Source organism: Cricetulus griseus, chromosome 3 (assembly GCF_003668045.3).
Source record: "Cricetulus griseus strain 17A/GY chromosome 3, alternate assembly CriGri-PICRH-1.0, whole genome shotgun sequence".
In the NCBI taxonomy this organism is placed as follows: domain Eukaryota; kingdom Metazoa; phylum Chordata; class Mammalia; order Rodentia; family Cricetidae; genus Cricetulus; species Cricetulus griseus.
The window spans coordinates 19,419,842-19,435,694 of NC_048596.1; the positions used below are offsets into that span (position 1 = coordinate 19,419,842).

General features: G+C 48.4%; 2 protein-coding genes across 2 annotated transcripts in view; one reads left to right on the plus strand and one right to left on the minus strand.

Annotated features, from left to right (window-relative positions):
* The first annotated feature begins 386 nt into the window (after positions 1–386).
* Avpi1 (arginine vasopressin induced 1) lies at positions 387–6,891 on the plus strand. Its single transcript, XM_027407300.2, has 3 exons — positions 387–519; positions 5,078–5,353; positions 6,149–6,891. The coding sequence occupies exons 2-3, from the start codon at positions 5,088–5,090 to the stop codon at positions 6,306–6,308; spliced, it is 426 nt and encodes a 141-aa protein (XP_027263101.1). The 5' UTR covers positions 387–519; positions 5,078–5,087; the 3' UTR covers positions 6,309–6,891.
* Positions 6,892–7,807: 916 nt separating this feature from the next.
* Positions 7,808–15,853, minus strand: part of Pi4k2a (phosphatidylinositol 4-kinase type 2 alpha) — a 32,531-nt gene continuing 24,485 nt past the window's right edge. Inside the window, exons 6-9 of the mRNA XM_027407299.2 lie at positions 15,552–15,651; positions 14,448–14,581; positions 13,927–13,986; positions 7,808–10,067 (exon numbers count right to left, since the gene is read on the minus strand). Of these exons, the coding sequence (XP_027263100.1) occupies positions 9,906–10,067; positions 13,927–13,986; positions 14,448–14,581; positions 15,552–15,651 (456 nt within the window). The 3' untranslated portion in view covers positions 7,808–9,905. The remainder of the gene's footprint in view (positions 10,068–13,926; positions 13,987–14,447; positions 14,582–15,551; positions 15,652–15,853) is intronic.

Genomic DNA, 15,853 nt, shown 5'->3' on the forward strand with positions numbered 1-15,853 from the left:
GCGGGGGTGGGGTGGGTTATTTGTCTCGTGTACCAAGCAGGGCCAGCAGGATCCGCCGCACCCGGTGGCAGGAATGTGACCCGGCCCCGCCTGCGTGCGTGCGTGCGTGCGTGCAGGCAAAACCGAGCCAGCCCCCAGGACTGACGTCAATCAAGGGGGCGCCTCCGGGCGTGGGGAGGGCTAGGGCTTGCGGGGGGTGGGGGGCGGAGGAGGACACTCTCCTCACCGATACTCTGCGGTTGATTGGATTCAAAGAATCTCCGCACTCGATTTGGAGGCTGGCACGGGAGAGGGGCGGGACTAGACACGCCCTTCCCCCTCTGCAGCGGCTGATTGGCCCGCGGAGGCTCCGCATTCGATTTTGGAAGGTTGGCTCAGCCGCTCGCTGCAAGGCTGTGGCCGAGGATTGGCTGTTGAGGGGCTCAGAGCACTTTCTCCGGGGAACTGTGGCTGCGTTCCAGGTGGCTCGGCCAGGATCCCGGCTGCGTTCTGCCCGCCTCGGGCAGCCAAGGCAACCAGGTAGGTAGGCCATGGTCCGGCTCAGCTCTGCGCGGGAGCGCACCGGAGGACGGTCGAAGCTAGGAATCCGCCGGGTCGCACACCCTAGATCCATTTAAGGGCCTCTTTTTCTGCTAGCCGCCACTTCTGATTCCTGGGGCCGACTGTGCTGGAGATGGCGCCCTGTACCTTCTGCCAAGATACCCTCTCCCAAGCTCTTGGCCAGCCAGTCACCTCCGCTTGGCCCTTGCGATCACCTTCAGGGCAGGAAGCCCAGAGCTGCGTCTGCCCTTTCGAAAAGCCTGAGAGAGATTGGAGTGGGCGTCTTAGCTGCCGGATCCCTATTTGTGGTCTGTTGGAACTGGCTATATGTTGACGCTGATCTAACTCCCCATGGAATTTTGCTTTAGCTCCCCTCGCTCTAACTCCAGCGCAGACGAGTGCTGGCTTGGGAATCCTGTCTGTGGATCGGTGGCGACCTCCCAACCCCCAGACGCAGAAACGCAGGCTCTCGGAGGTGTCAGAACCTCCTGCCCCCTTGTTTCTTTTGAACACCTTCTCAGCCATTTGGCAAGAATGAAAACTGGTTGAGAGCGTAGGCACACTCGGGTCAGACTACCTTGTTAATAGCCTAAGATCACCTGGCAGCCGTGCGTGTAGAGTAAGTTACTACTTTAGCTGTTTTATCTAGAAAATAAGCTTAACAATAGTGCCCACTAACAAGGGACATTAGGATGCCACCTTATATGAGGAACAAAAACAAAACAAAAACAAAAAAACCCAAAAACAAAAACCCTGAAAGAGCTGTTCTGTGCTTGACACAGCAAGAGGCTTTCTTCTATGAAGTTAGTCATAAAACCATGGTTTTAAAGGGGCACAGACGACCTTGACTCTCTTTGAAGCCTCCCTGGGTAGAGTTTGAGTATGTCAGTGATGACGACCATGGTTCTAAATAGTCCTGTTAATAGCCTTCCCTTGACATTATTTTCATTCAACCAATATGCAGTGTAGAGAGCGTCTGTAGGATGCCAGATACTAGGATGGACACTCTCATATATATTTCTTTCCTTCTTTCTTTCTTTCTTTCTTTCTTCTTCTTTTTTTTTTTTTTTTTTTTTTTTTTTGCTTTTTTTTTTGTTTTCTTGAGACAGGGTTTCTCTGTGTAGCTTTGGAGCCTATCCTGGCACTCGCTTTGTAGACCAGGCTGGCCTCAAACTCACAGAGATCCGCCTGCCTCTGCCTCCCGAGTGCTGGGATTAAAGGCATGTGCCACCAACAACCAGCTCATATTTCATCTCTGTACCCAGTAAGGATTTTTTACTTTTTTTTTTTTTTGCGAGACAGGGTTTCTCTGTGGCTTTGGGAAGCTGTCCTGGAACTAGCTATTGTAGACCAGGCTGGTCTCGAACTCACAGAGATCCGCCTGCCTCTGCCTCCCGAGTGCTGGGATTAAAGGCGTGTGCCACCAACGGCCGGCTCCAGTAAGGATTTTTGTCCCTCATCATTTTGATGAACAAATTGAAGTCAAGGAACCTTGGGGGTTTGAATTCTTTCAAAAGGAATTATTCTTCGATCTACTAGTTTATTTTTTAGGTCATGCCTGAAAATGGATCTGCAATAACAACCCAGTTTTCTTCATCACTTCTGGGGTATAGATTTGGAAACCCAGCAGTATATGGGACACAGGGTGATTTGAATGTGGCTTTCCACTTGAGGAGCAACAGGTTTTGGCTGTTGCCCAGAGAGACATCTGTACAGAGTAGCAGGATAGGGCCACAGTGTTAACTTAAGCTATGACCTCTAGGTGCTTTAAAGAGAGTGTTGCCATCACCAGGGTTATTCAAAGATAGCAGCCTGAATAGGGAGCAGGAACTGCCGCCCCACCTAAGTGTGCTCTAACTCCAGCGTTACCAGTGCATCCCTTCGAGGAGGTGGTAGGATGGAGAAATTATTATGGAATAGCAGTGGAACTAACGTCTCATGGACCGCCTGTGCTGTCCGTGCACTCGCCGGTGAGGCATGTCTTAAATCTTTGTTAAGAGCTGTACAGTTCTTCCTTTAATGCCTGACTCAAAATAAGTTGAACTTTGTCATCCTCAACATTCAGTATATCCTTTGGGGGTTCATTCTTAACCTGTTGTGTCCAACTGAAGTGTTTTGTAATTAGTCCTTATTCATCTGCACTCAGACCCTTGCTTATCTTCTATGGCAGCTCAAGAACAAAAGCTGCAGCTGTAATCTTTTAATAGCCCGTGCTTTCGTTTTCCAGTTTTACAAAGTACCATTGTTCAAGTAAACACTTGAGCTTTCTGGAGTAAGGTTTTGTCCCAGAAACTCAGAGAGGAATGACAGAACACAGTGAATGAGACAGGAAGTGCTTTCTGACAGTGTTCTGACCTCACTTCAAAGTCAGTTTTCCTGTCGGGAGGTGGTGGCGCATGCCTTTGATCCAAGCACTTGGGAGGCAGAGGCAGGCAGATCTCTGTGAGTCTGAGGCCAGCCTGGTCTACAAAGCGAGTGCCAGGATAGAGTCCAAAGCTACACAGAGAAAGAAACCCTGTCTCAAAAAGAAATAAAAATAAGTCAGTTTTCCTGATGTTTACCGTCTCACCCTATGTGGAATCCTAGCTTCACTCGGCTGCCTGAATTCATAGGGGGTGGTTGAGGTTGGACCCTGGACTGCCCAGGTTTCTTGCGTTGTAACTAATTCAGCTCACTGGAGACTGGCCAGTGGAAGCCTGCAGCCCTGTAAAGGGTGCTGAAACTAACATGGGCAGTCAGGCCCCAGGCCATTGTCTCCTGCTGACAGCTGCTACCTGATGATGCCATTGCTGATTCTGAAAGGACATCACCCCTCTCCACCATCCCAGACCAGTCTACCTAGGGCTTGACCACTTGGCAGTGTTCTCAGACTTCTGCCAGGTTCTGACCCTTCCACCCAGTGTAGCAAAACAGGGGTGGGGAGAGCAGTAACTGCTAGTTGAGGCACTTTGTGGAACCTAATTAGACATGTCCACACATGCAGCTCCCGGCCAACAAGGAGCAGGCAAGCGCTTGTTACCCTTCAGCACAGACCCTTCCTAGTCATGGCATCACTGACTCAACACTAGTGCAGACAGACACTCTGAGGCCATCAGCCTCAAACTGCTCCCACAATGGCAGGCGATCGGCCTGGAGGTGATGGGGATTCCTGAGGCCTAAAACCAGGGAATGGCAGAACCAGGGACAGAGCCCTGACTCCTCTGAGTCTCGTGTCACTCTGTGCACCGGGCTCAGCTGCAGTCCTAGAGTTCTGTATAGAAACTGGGAATTTTCTTCTGGGAACACCCCTGATTCAAGACAGGATGATGCTGTCACCTAGTCATGTGACTGGGCACAACTCCACCTTGTGGGATAAGGAGGGAGGGATGTCCTTCACTCCTAATGGAAATGGGAAGAAGCAGGCTGAGTTTCAACTGTGGGATGGCGTCCAATTGGGCCCCAGCCCTTGGATAGCAGTGGGATAGCGATAACAGTATCTGTTATCTAGAGGTATTTTGAGGATTAATGATGTCACCCAGTGCACAGTACACATCCATGCTTGTCTTTTCTTTCTCATTAACCTGAAAGTGTGCCTTGGTCACTTAGCTTTTGTTTTGAGCATGTAGATCCACCAGTTCCTGGGCGTTAATTACCACACAGCTTTTAACTGGGTTCTATAATAGTGTCTGAAAGACAGGTTTTCTTATTCCTATTTTCCAGGTAAAAATATAGCTTTTATGATTTTATCCGGATGTCTTTTGTGGATTTATCCTAGGTATTAAGTCTTGAAAAGAAAGGGGATTCTTAGGATAGAAACTAGGGCAGAAATGTGTTGAAGTGGAGGAGGCCAGAGCAAGGGAGGGGGTAACAGTTCTGAATTGGGTGATGACTCAGACCCTCCCAGAGAACAAAGGAACAGCAGGTGAGGTTGAGGCCTCCTGCTGTGAGCAGGTTGAGAGCAAACTGGAAATGCTTGTATTTACTGTCTTTTTTTTTTTTTTAAACGTGGCACCATGTAGTCCAGGCTGTTCTCAGACTCAATATATAGCTGAGGATGACTTTGTAGCTTTTCCTTTTTAAGATTTATTTGTATGAGCGTTTGACTGCATGTATATCCCATGTTCCATGTACGTGCCTGGTGTCTGCAGAGGCCAGAGTTTCCCTGGGACTGGACTTACAGACAGTTGTGAGCAGCCATGTGGGTGCCAAGAACTGAACTCGGTCCTCTCCAAGAGCAGCCACCTCTCCAGTCCTGACTTTGAACTTTTGATCCCCCTGCCTCCATCTCCCAAGTGCTAGGCTTACAGACATGCACTTGTTTATGTGGTGCTGGGGCTCAAAGCCAGTGTTCCGTGCACACTATTCGAGCACTCTATCAAATAAATGAGCTACATTCCCAGCCCCATTCCACTCTTACTGTTGTAGCAAATGTGTACCTGTCTTTCTGTGAATAGATTTTAATTTTCCCTTGTCCAATCTGTGGCCAGCTGCTAGTTGACATCGCCACATCTGTAGATGGCTACAGGAGTGCTTATGTCTCTCCACCTTCTACCCTCAGAGCACCGGTGATGGGGACCCCAGCCTCTGTGGTGAGCGAGCCACCCCTATGGCAGGCTTCAACTGAGTCCCGGGGACGAAAGCAGGCCTCTGCCAACATATTCCAGGATGCAGAGTTGGTGCAGATCCAGGGCCTGTTCCAGCGCAGTGGGGACCAGCTTGCTGAAGAGCGGGCCCAGATCATCTGGGAATGTGCAGGGGATCACCGTGTAGCTGAGGCCCTAAGAAGGCTGCGCAGGAAAAGGCCCCCGAGGCAGAACCACTGTGGCCGGCTGAGGTAGGAGCCTGGGACTGGAGATCTGAGGGAAGAGATAGAGGGGATGCCTGCTCCACTGCTCTGGCTCTGTGACCTTGAACCAGTGACTTGCCCTTACTGTAAGGTACCTACAGTTCATGTTATATTGCTATGGCACCTAAGACTATTGTTATTGTTGGAGTCAACGACCCTGTGATCCTCGTGGGAAAGCAAGCCCAGTTGAAGCAGAACTACCAAATTCTGTAACTCTTGGCTAGCAGAAGGGAGTATTGTTGGAAGGACGAAAAATTACCAGTAGTAGAATGGGTTTTACATTCCAAGACAAGCCTGGTTAAAGCCTGCTGGGGGGACTATGGAGAAGAGGTCTCAGCAGGTATTGTGGAGATCTTATGGGGACAAGCAATAGTTTCTCTGGCCAGCTACCTCTGCCCATGTCACTGCCGGCCCAGGAGGAGTGGGCCCTGGGGGGACCTAGGTAAAACAAGCAAGTTTCCCTCTATGATCCTCCCCTCAGACTTAACAGCAGGGACTGAACAGGTCCTGGGGTCTGAGATGGTGAGCTAGTCTTCATTGCTTGCATTAACCGATGTCATTTATGCCTGACTTATGATGCCATGAATGATAGAAAAAGGTCAGGAGACTTGCTGAGTGTCCCATTCCCTGATCTTAGCATATGGAGTTAGAAAGAATTAACACTTCACCTTATCATACAGTTAGTTCTTGGTACACTCTTTTTATCCTAAGCAGTATTTAATAGTGATAAAACATCCTGCTCTCCGTGTTTATGTGGGCTTCTCACATTCTTGTTCCCACCAGAGCACCAGAGCTTGGTTCTACAGCAGCTGACCCACAGGACAGCACCACTGACATGGCTTCCGGCGAGCAGTTTGGGAACTCCCGGAGGACAAGTGCCAGAGTCCACCGAAGCTGGAATAAGCCGGGTCCCACAGGTTACCTCCACCAGATCAGACACTGACTCAGTGAAGGGGTGGGGAGGTCCTCCCCTGATATTGCAGGGACTTTGCCAAAGGGCTTATGGAGTTGCAAAGAGGCGGCCTGAGCAGGGCCCTGTCTTGGTGACAAACACGGTAATAGGACTGTTGTCCTCAGTTCAGATCAGAGCCAGCATCCACTGGGCTCCATACTATGTGGAGCCTCTTTTTTGTTGTTGTTTTTGTTTTTTGAGACAGGGTTTCTCTGTGTTGTTTTGGAGCCTGTCCTGGAACTCGCTCTGTAAACCAGGCTGGCCTCAGACTCAGAGATCCGCCTGCCTCTGCCACCGAGTGCTGGGATCAAAGGCATGCGCCACCACCGTCTGGCCCAGAACAAGGCCATTGGTAACAAGGCTGCTCATGCCTCAGACCTAACAGTATAACTGGGCTGCATGGCATTCCCCGGGATAAAAGTAATATGCACTCAGATGCAGCATCTCACCGTTTCTGCCACCAACTGCCATTTACTGTCACCATACAGCAGCCAGCTGTCTCACACCCTTGTGCCATGGCCAGTACGAAGGGAAAATTTGTTTAAGTGGAAAATAAAAACATTTACATCAAGAATTCTGTGAGTCTGTTACAGAAGAGGAGAATCCCAAGATAGAGATTTGAGCCAGATAGGGAAGGACAGGATATTCCCCAGGAGATCCCAGTACTTCAGCTTTCTCTTCCAGAGGTGCATAGCTTACAAGGAAAAATGAGGTCTCCACACTTGGACACTGGGGCCTTGGTTGGAGTAGGCAGTTGTTGGGAGCACCGTCTCTCAGAAGGCACCATGGACCACACCATACTCAGGTGGGGTGGCACAGGACCAATCAGTCACTCTTACACACCGCATGATGGCCTGCTAACCTAGAGGTGAAGGGCTTCTCCTAAGGTTCTACTACACAATCGCCAGCATCACCCCTCCCCACCAGCCCTTACCCTCAGGGACAGTGGTGTACCTATATGGCAAGACTGCCCTCTGCTGGTGGAGGAGAAAAGCCAACCTCTCTAAATTAGCCTGAACCTTCCTAGTACTGCGGCTCTTTAATACAGTCCCTCACATTGTGGTGACCCCCAACCATAAAATTCCTTTCCATTACTACTTCATAGCTGTACTTTTGCTACTGTCATGAATCATAATGTAAACATCTCTAATTTCTGATGGTCTCAGTTAGGTGACCCCTGTGAAAGGGTCATTTGGCACACGCCTCCAGGCATTGCAACCCATGGGTTGAGAACTACTGCTCTATACTTAATCCCAGAATTTGACTTTAAGGAAGTGGCCAGGGCAAATACTATAGAGTCCCTACCAGAGAAAAGTTTATAACAAGTATTCATATCAAAGACAAGCATGTGTCCCATAAATAGACTCAGGTCAGGTTTTAAAATGTCTTGGGAAAACAGTTTTCTTTGTAACTCCATGAAAACGTGTTTCTTTGCCTTAAAATTGCATTTACCTTGTCTTCCCTCCCCCAAAGAAAACTGGACAAAGAGATCAGAACTGGATTTGTTATTCATACATTTGCATTGATTTAAATACAATACATACAATTTCTACAGTGCATTAGAAGAACGGGGCAGCAGCGCTCACCAACCAGCTTCCACTTCTAGACATGGGGACAGGCTGGCAGAGGGACGGCTGTTCTGGAAGTGCCTGACACTCTGGGCTCTTGGCACTCCCAAAGTCCACATTCAAGGCAACCTGAGTACAGGCTTCAAGCGAGAGAGGCAGGGAAGGACGCCTGCACCCTTGCCCATCAGGCCTGGCACTGGCTCCCTCTTACATTGGACCCAATTTCCTCCTGATGGCAGAGCTGGTCTGGAGTAGCACAGTTCACAAGAGCCTGGGGAACACCAGGTTCTCTCCAGGCATCTCAGGCTCTCTCCAGCACCCCAGTGGGGTCTCGCCAACAGGCTGGTGTGAAGATGTCTGTGAAGAATGTCACGTACCTGGACCCCTGCAGGCTCCTGAGATCAGGAGACAGGAGTTCTCCCAAACATGGTTCTGAGGCCAGAGTCTAAGTGGGCTGGCTGGGATTGTCGGGGTGGGGCAAACAATGGTGCCTTCGTCCACAGGGCATGCATATCCAGTGCTCAGAGATTCATGTTGACTAAGTGGAAGCTGATAGCAAGCTGGCTCCTAGATTGGACTGGACGGAGAGCAGCCTGCTCCAGCTGATGGGAGAGCTGTGTGCCTCTGCTCTGTCACCTGGACGGTGGGAGCCAGACAAGCAGATGAGACACACAGCTGTGGTCCTCATTCCCTTTCTTTGGTTTTTTTTTTTTTTTCAAGCCTTCAAGACAAATTCTTTCCAAGGCTGACTGACCAATTGTAGAATGTGAGAGCCCTCGGGTCCATAGCACAGGGTGTGAACACTGCTGCCTCTCAGCCACAGGTGGCCCTCCTCTCACTCCCTCCTGAAGCCAGTTCTCTGCTTTGGTGTACAAAGGGTTCAAACACCTGGCAAGGGAGGAGACACATAGAAGCAGGAAGATGCACGTTGAGCGGGGCAGGCACTGGGAGACTGTCTGAAGGCCTCTCTTCAGGGAGCTGAGGAGAAAGCAGCCCGGGATAAGAAGGCAGGAAGCTGTGGGGCACTGCCAGTTAGGAGGCAGAACACAGGTCCTGTTGCTTTCCAGGCAGCAGTGGTAACAGGAAGAACAAGGACACTGTCCTGGCCGTTCATGAACTGACTGACCCACAGCCCCTAGAGAGAGCCATTCCAGAACCCACACTGAACTCCTCAAAAGCTGGGGAAAACAACAGAAACGGAGTAGAAAAGCATGGAGACTAAGGAAGGACCCAGGAGTGAGGCTGTGCCAGGCTCCCCCTTAGAACATTCCTCCAGGCACTCAGCATGCACTTAGGCTATGTCAACCACCTCCACATGCTCCTAGCAGAACACAAATGCCAAGGCTAGCCTCTTCTACTTCAGCTGAGTGCTGGGCAAGCAGCAGCAGGGCAGAGAACAGAAAGATTGTGTGCAGAGCCTCCCACAGGTACAGAGCAAAAGCCTGCTCACTGCCACAAGAAGCCAGAACCACAGTGTGGCAGGGGGAGGATCAATTGGCAAAAACAGAAAGGAGAGTTGTGGCTTGTCTGTGGGCCAGCAATGGGCCTCAGACACAGCTCAGCCCATGGGAGTAAACAACTGCTAGGCATCAGAGTATGTCTAAGCAAACTTGGGTCTAGATAAGGTCTTCTGACTGGAGAGGGTCTAATCTGGGTTTTCCTACAAGCATTTACCTTTGTTTCTGTTGTTTGTTTCTTTCTGATACATAGTGTAACAGGGAACTGGGATGGAGAGGCTGTTGGGAGATGGGACTTTCCCAACCTGCCACCAGATGCTGGGAGGGAGTAGCTCCTCCTCAGCCACCTGGACTCCTTGCCTGGACACCAGCCTCCCCAACACTCTGAAGGGTCCAGGAGTATTCTTGTCTCTGACTGTGCCTTCTCCCTAGGGGTGAGAAGGCCCTGAGGGAGGCAGCAGGCAGAGAGGAAGGGCCCTGAAAGGCTCTGCAGTGCACCAGCTTCTCTCCAGGGGTGCTCTCAGCCTGTCCACCTGCAGGGTTTCTTCTGCCTGCCCCTAGGGCTACCACCATGAAAAGAAGGGCTTCCGACTCTGAAAGCTCTGTGTATAGGATTCACTTGTAGACCGCTGATGGGAACGCGCCGTCTCAACAATCACAGGTGGCATCTGGACCAGGTGCAGGGGACTCTTATTGTCTTTTAGGGCCTGGGTCAAATTTAGGATCTGTATTGAAGAAAACAAAATGGGTGAGAGAAACGCCTAATATTCTAAGCCTGCCTCTACAGAGAGCACCCTCTTTGTTTGTTTTGTTTTTTTGAGACAGGATTTCTCTGTAGGTTTGGAGCCTATCCTGGCACTCGCTCTGGAGACCAGGCTGCCTTTGAACTCACAAAGATCTGCCTGCCTCTGCCTCCCAAGTGCTGGGATTAAAGGCGTGCGCCACCAACGCCCAGCTGAGAGCACTCTCTTTCAAGTCAAAATAAATACCAATGGAAATATCATGAGAGCAGGCTGTTTACCAAAGTAGGAATACAGGGCTGGAGAGGTTGCTCAGTGGCTAAGGGTATGTGCTGCTCTTGCAGAGGACCTGAGTTCAGTTCTTAGCACCCATGTCAGGTGGATCACAGTACCTGTAACTCCAGCTGGTCTTCTGGACTATGAAGGCACCACACTCACAGGGACAAACACAGATATAGATACATAATTTTAAATGAAAATTTAAAAACTTTGGGTCTAGAGAAATGGCTCATAGTTAAAAGGCACTGGCTGCGCTTCCATAGAACCTGGGTTCAATTCCCAGCAACCACATGGTGGCTCATAACCTCTGTGATTCCAGTTCCAGGGAATCTAACACCTGCTTCCTAACCTTTATGGGCACCAGTCACACAAGTGGGGTGCAGATATACATACAAGCAAAACGCCCATACAATAAAATTAAATAACCCTAAAACAATTAGGAGGAGGTAGGTATACAAATGGGCAATGCATGGACAGTAGACATAACCTCACCAACAGTTTTTTAAAACACTGTGTTTGCCTACAGTTCCGACTTCAGAAGGGAAGGGAAAGCAGGAAGGTTGCTTGAGGGCCAGGAATCTGAGACCCAATTGGGCATTATGGGCCTTAAAACAAATAAGCAAACAAAGAAGTAGAACCCCAATGAAAAGCAAATACTTTTTTGCCCTTTAACGCCATAAAACAGAAAATATGACCCAGAAGGAAGAATTCAAAGAAACAAGGCTGCATGGATGTGGGGCTGAAATGTGGAATAATTACATAGGTAAACTGAAAATAAAGCTCCCTCTCAAGGTCTTTGACACTGAGACCTCCTCCCCTTTATAATGTGTGGTGCTGGGGACCAAACCCAAGCGAGCTTCATACGACCCGGCAGGTGCTCTTCAGCTAAGCCTCTCCTACCTCAGCCTCGAAAAGGTCGAGTGCCTTGTCATTTTAAAAAGTGGGTCAACCGGCTGAGTGTGTACAACTAAGCAAACAATGATTCTGAGTCAGGAGGCCAGGGCACAGTCCTACCCTATGATTATTTACCCACAGCCCATCAACAGATCCAAAAAGTTTCAGAACAAGTGACACAAGGTCAGATTACTTTTCTAGGTTCCCTGCAAGTTTCTTCTCCACTGTCCTTTCCAGACACACTGTAGGTCTGCCCTGGGTAAGCAATCAAACTGCAATTCCTATTGTTCGAACCAATGCTTCCTTTGCTTATGTATCATAGCCTGGTGCTCTTTTCTGCCAACAGTTTTAACAGGCAAAAGCTGTTCCAAAAACATTAAGAACACAAGGTAGAAAGATGAAATCTCACCTGCCATTCTCCAGACCTTTTGCTACCCTAGATGATGACCCTAACTGGGTGTAATGTAAAGGCTGCTACAGTATTGGCAAGGGACTGAGATGAGAAAGGGTTGGAGAAGATGGTCTGAAATGGATGAGGTGCCACCTATATCATCTTAGGAAGCAAGCCAGCTCCTTTACGTTAAGGCCTGTAATAGCAGAATCTACAATATAGCTTTCAAGGTTTCCAAAAGTTATGCCAGTCTATCTGGGCCCTTGTTTTACTTGAGAAAGACAGAATACTGATATTCAGAAGTATTACTAAAACGGCAGCTCTTAAAATGTCATGACTATCCGGGTGCATAGATGAGTCAGCCCTGAGGGCATGAGAGCTGAACACCTCCCAGCACCCACCCACCCACATGTATCCCCTACAGCAGTCAGGAGAGAGGGCCTTCTACCTCACCTGGGTAAATTAGCAGTGTGAGTGTGGGTGGCCCAGATCTGAGGACCTGAGAGCAGGAGAACTAGCCCCACTCCTTGCTGCAGGCTGCTTTGGGTGAGCTAGCTGAGGCAGTACTGGAGCACTCACCCAGGTAGTGACAATGAGGGAAAGCTGGCAGGCTGACCAGCCCAGCTGCCACCCAGGCCCAGAAGCAAGGCTGAGTTAGCCCTCGCCAACATTCACCTCATCTATGAACTGCTGGGGCATGTGAAGAGTACAAACATACATATTCAAAACTGCAGGACAGCAACAGGATATCCAAGAGGAGTCCCAGTGAGAGCCATTGTCAGTGGTGTAGCAGAAGCCAGAGTCCTCGGGACAGACCAATGACTCAGGGCAATGAACACTTGCAAGTAAAAATGAGTGGACCAAAGGATATACTTTGTGACTTTACCGGCCACACTACAGCTTCCACACGCTCCCTCCCCTCTCTCTTGTTTATTTGGTTTTAGGTTTTCTTTTTTTCTTTTGAACTTTTTTGGGGAGAGGTTACAACAAGGACAGAGGGCAGACGTGAGGAGACAAGGAGATAAGTGGGATGGGAATGCATGATGTGAAATCAACAAAGAATCAATAAAAGTAAAAAAAAAAAAACAAAAAAACAAAACTTCTTGACTATCCCATTTCCAAGGAAAATGTGCTCAGCAAGCCCAAAGGTGCTTTCTTTGGGAGCCTTTAGCTAAATGATACAAAGAAGTAACTCATTGTGGAAAGACTATTACATTCTTTGAAGACTAAAATTAGTCAGATAATTAGAGCTACATGCTTGCAATCCTAGCACTTGGGAAATGGAGGCAGGAGAATCAAGGGCTCCTGGTCACTCTGGATTACACAGTAACTTTAGGACCAGCCTGGGCCACACAACAACCAATCTCAAAGAAGAAAAAGATTCAAGAAGCTGACTTTTCTATTTCCAAAATTGTAATTAGCTATTATGTGTTGAGTACTTTTGTGCATCAGGCTTTACTCCCAACAATTTCAAACAAATATATAACCTGTGAAGTAAGTACATAATACAAAGAGAAAAATGTGGGGAAGAGGACATTTGGATCTCATAGTAAATGGGAGCTCCAGGCTTCAGACCCAGATACTCTGATCAGTTTGTATCCTTCACTGCTGAGCTTTCTTATATTTTTGTTTGTGAGCATAGCCTTTAAAGGCTGAGCCACCTCTCCAGCCCCTGAGCTTTCTTTAAGTAATACGACACCAATATCCTATGGTTTTGTTTTGTTCTGAGATAGGATCTAACTACATAGTCCTGGCTGCCCTGGAATTCACTATGTAGAACAGACTGGTCTCTGACAATGCCCAGTTTCTGCAGCTCCCTCTGAAGATGAAGTTGAAAGGGAGAATAACACAACTTGTAACTCAAACAATTAAACTGTAACCATACGAGTATCAGCATACTTACCATGTGCCAGGCAACACTGTTTCTCAGTGCTCACCATGAATTCTCTAATGCACTTGTCCACAACAAAGCAAGGTACAGTTACTACCCTATTTTATAAATAAGAAAATTTAGACTCCTACCTAGCATCACAGAACCAGTTCTCAGCAATTGAGGCATGCAACCTTGAGCAGCTCAAGGTCATAGTGTGCTGGTTTATTTACCAATAATGCACCCGGCATCTAGTATAGAGCTAAACACGCAGGGAGTGCAGCAGCAGACACTGACTGGGTATCAACACTATGAAGAGGAAGGGGATTGATTGCAGGCTACCTTTCCTCTCCTGTATTTTAGGGCAGAGTCACAAATACAAGGGCATACACTTGAAGTCCCAGGCTTACCTGGCCCCTCATAACAGCAATCTGCTTATGGAACTGGCCCCTGTCGAAACCAGGATCTTTCTGTAAGAGAAGGGTAGAGGAAGATAATGGAACCCATGTGAATGCTTCCCAAGAACCTAGTTTTTCTCCCCCACTTAAGTTTTCAGGAGTAGTTTATTAAGTACTTTGCAAGAAAGCAGTGGGCTGGGAATTAACTAGAGTATCTCCTGCCCCTTAGGATCCTGCACTTTAGATCCTTCTGCCTCCCACTGCTAAGTGCTACACCATACAGGATCTAGGTGGTGCTGGGGATGGAACCCAGGGCTTTCTGTATGCTAAGTAAGCACTCTAAAACCGGGTTACATCATCCTAACACCAGGGCTGCCATTTCTTTTAATTCCTGCAAACCAGCTTCAGCAGGTGTATAGTAACCCTGCTCTTCTGGCTAACTCAAGTCAGACAAGTGTGACACAGTATCTTTCTTGGCTTATTCTGGACTAATTAGACAAATCACGGAGAATGCCTTTCTCCTGGGGGCTGACCTTGAAGAGTTCATATAGGTCCTCTTCCAAATCCTTGACGAAGTTAGGGTCTGAGATCTTGGGAAGAATCAACTCTTTGATCTCCTGAGAGAATGGGACTTTTGCCTGGGGCAACCAGGCCCAGTAAAAAGGATCTGAAAAGAGAAAAGGCTCAAAGCAAAGCTGATGCTAGAAACCTCCCACATCCTGGGTCTGCCAAGGAGAAAACAACTCTTCCCTGATACACACAGAAAATCAACAAAATCCATTTTCACCAGTGCTGCTGACCCTAAGACTGCCTGACTAATAAGCACAGGACTCAAGAGCCACACCCAGAGCTGCCTCATCTCAGACCTTTTTCCTGGGTGGCATGTGACCTCCAACAAACAGGCCTATCTAGATGTAACTACTTGCTGGACTTTCAGATGATCCTGAAAATGATGGCTGGTGCTGCAGAAGGAGCTGGTGATGCCCTACTGGCATTTCTTTTCCTTTCCACAGATTCTCAGTTAAAATGGGGTGTGGAGTACACCAAGGAAAACAGGACACTGACAGCAATTTATCTGCAGAGACCCAAATGAAATAACTTATGAAAAGATGAGTTTAAGAATGCAAAGTGGCTGGGGCAGTGGTGGTGCACACCTTTAATCCCAGCACTGGGAGAAACAGAAGCAGGTAGATCTCTGTGAGTTTGAGGCCAGCATGGTCTACATAATGAGTTCCAGGATAGGCAGGGCTACACAGAGAAACCCTGTCTTGAGGGGGGGAAAGGATGCAAAGAGGAAATGAGAAAACTCACCTTTATACTTAGTTATTTACTTTGCAGAAATTGGGATGGAAACCAGGGGCCTTATACATACAATTATACATTGCACGCGCGCAAACACACACACACACACACACACACACACACACACACACACAGCCCATATGTTTCTACTCTCTCTACCCATTACTCCAGTAGAAATAATAAGTGGTAAAAATTCTAATAGTTTATAATATGGAACAGTTGCCATATGCTGCTGGCCACTGAGTAAAAGGCCTGAAGCTACAGTATTTCATTAATTCTTAGATCAATCCTACTGTAGCAATGACCCAGAGCACAGCCCACTGCTCTTAACTTACATGCCCTCCAGGAGTCAGGGTGCTTCAGTGGGAAAGCTAGCCCATTGTCTATGGCAGCCACCTTGATGACAGGTTCCTTCACCACCACCCAATCTGTGTCCTATAGAAAAAAGAGAGACTTGCTCAGGCCCTTTAAAATAGCAGCAGGAAGGGGGAAAGGGAATGGTTTACATCTTCAATCCTAGCACTCAGAGGCAGAGGCAGAGGCAGGAGGACCTCTGTGAGTTCAAAGCTAGCCTGATCAACACAGTGAGTTCCAGGACAGCCAGGGCTACACAGAGAAACCCTGCCTCAAAAAACCC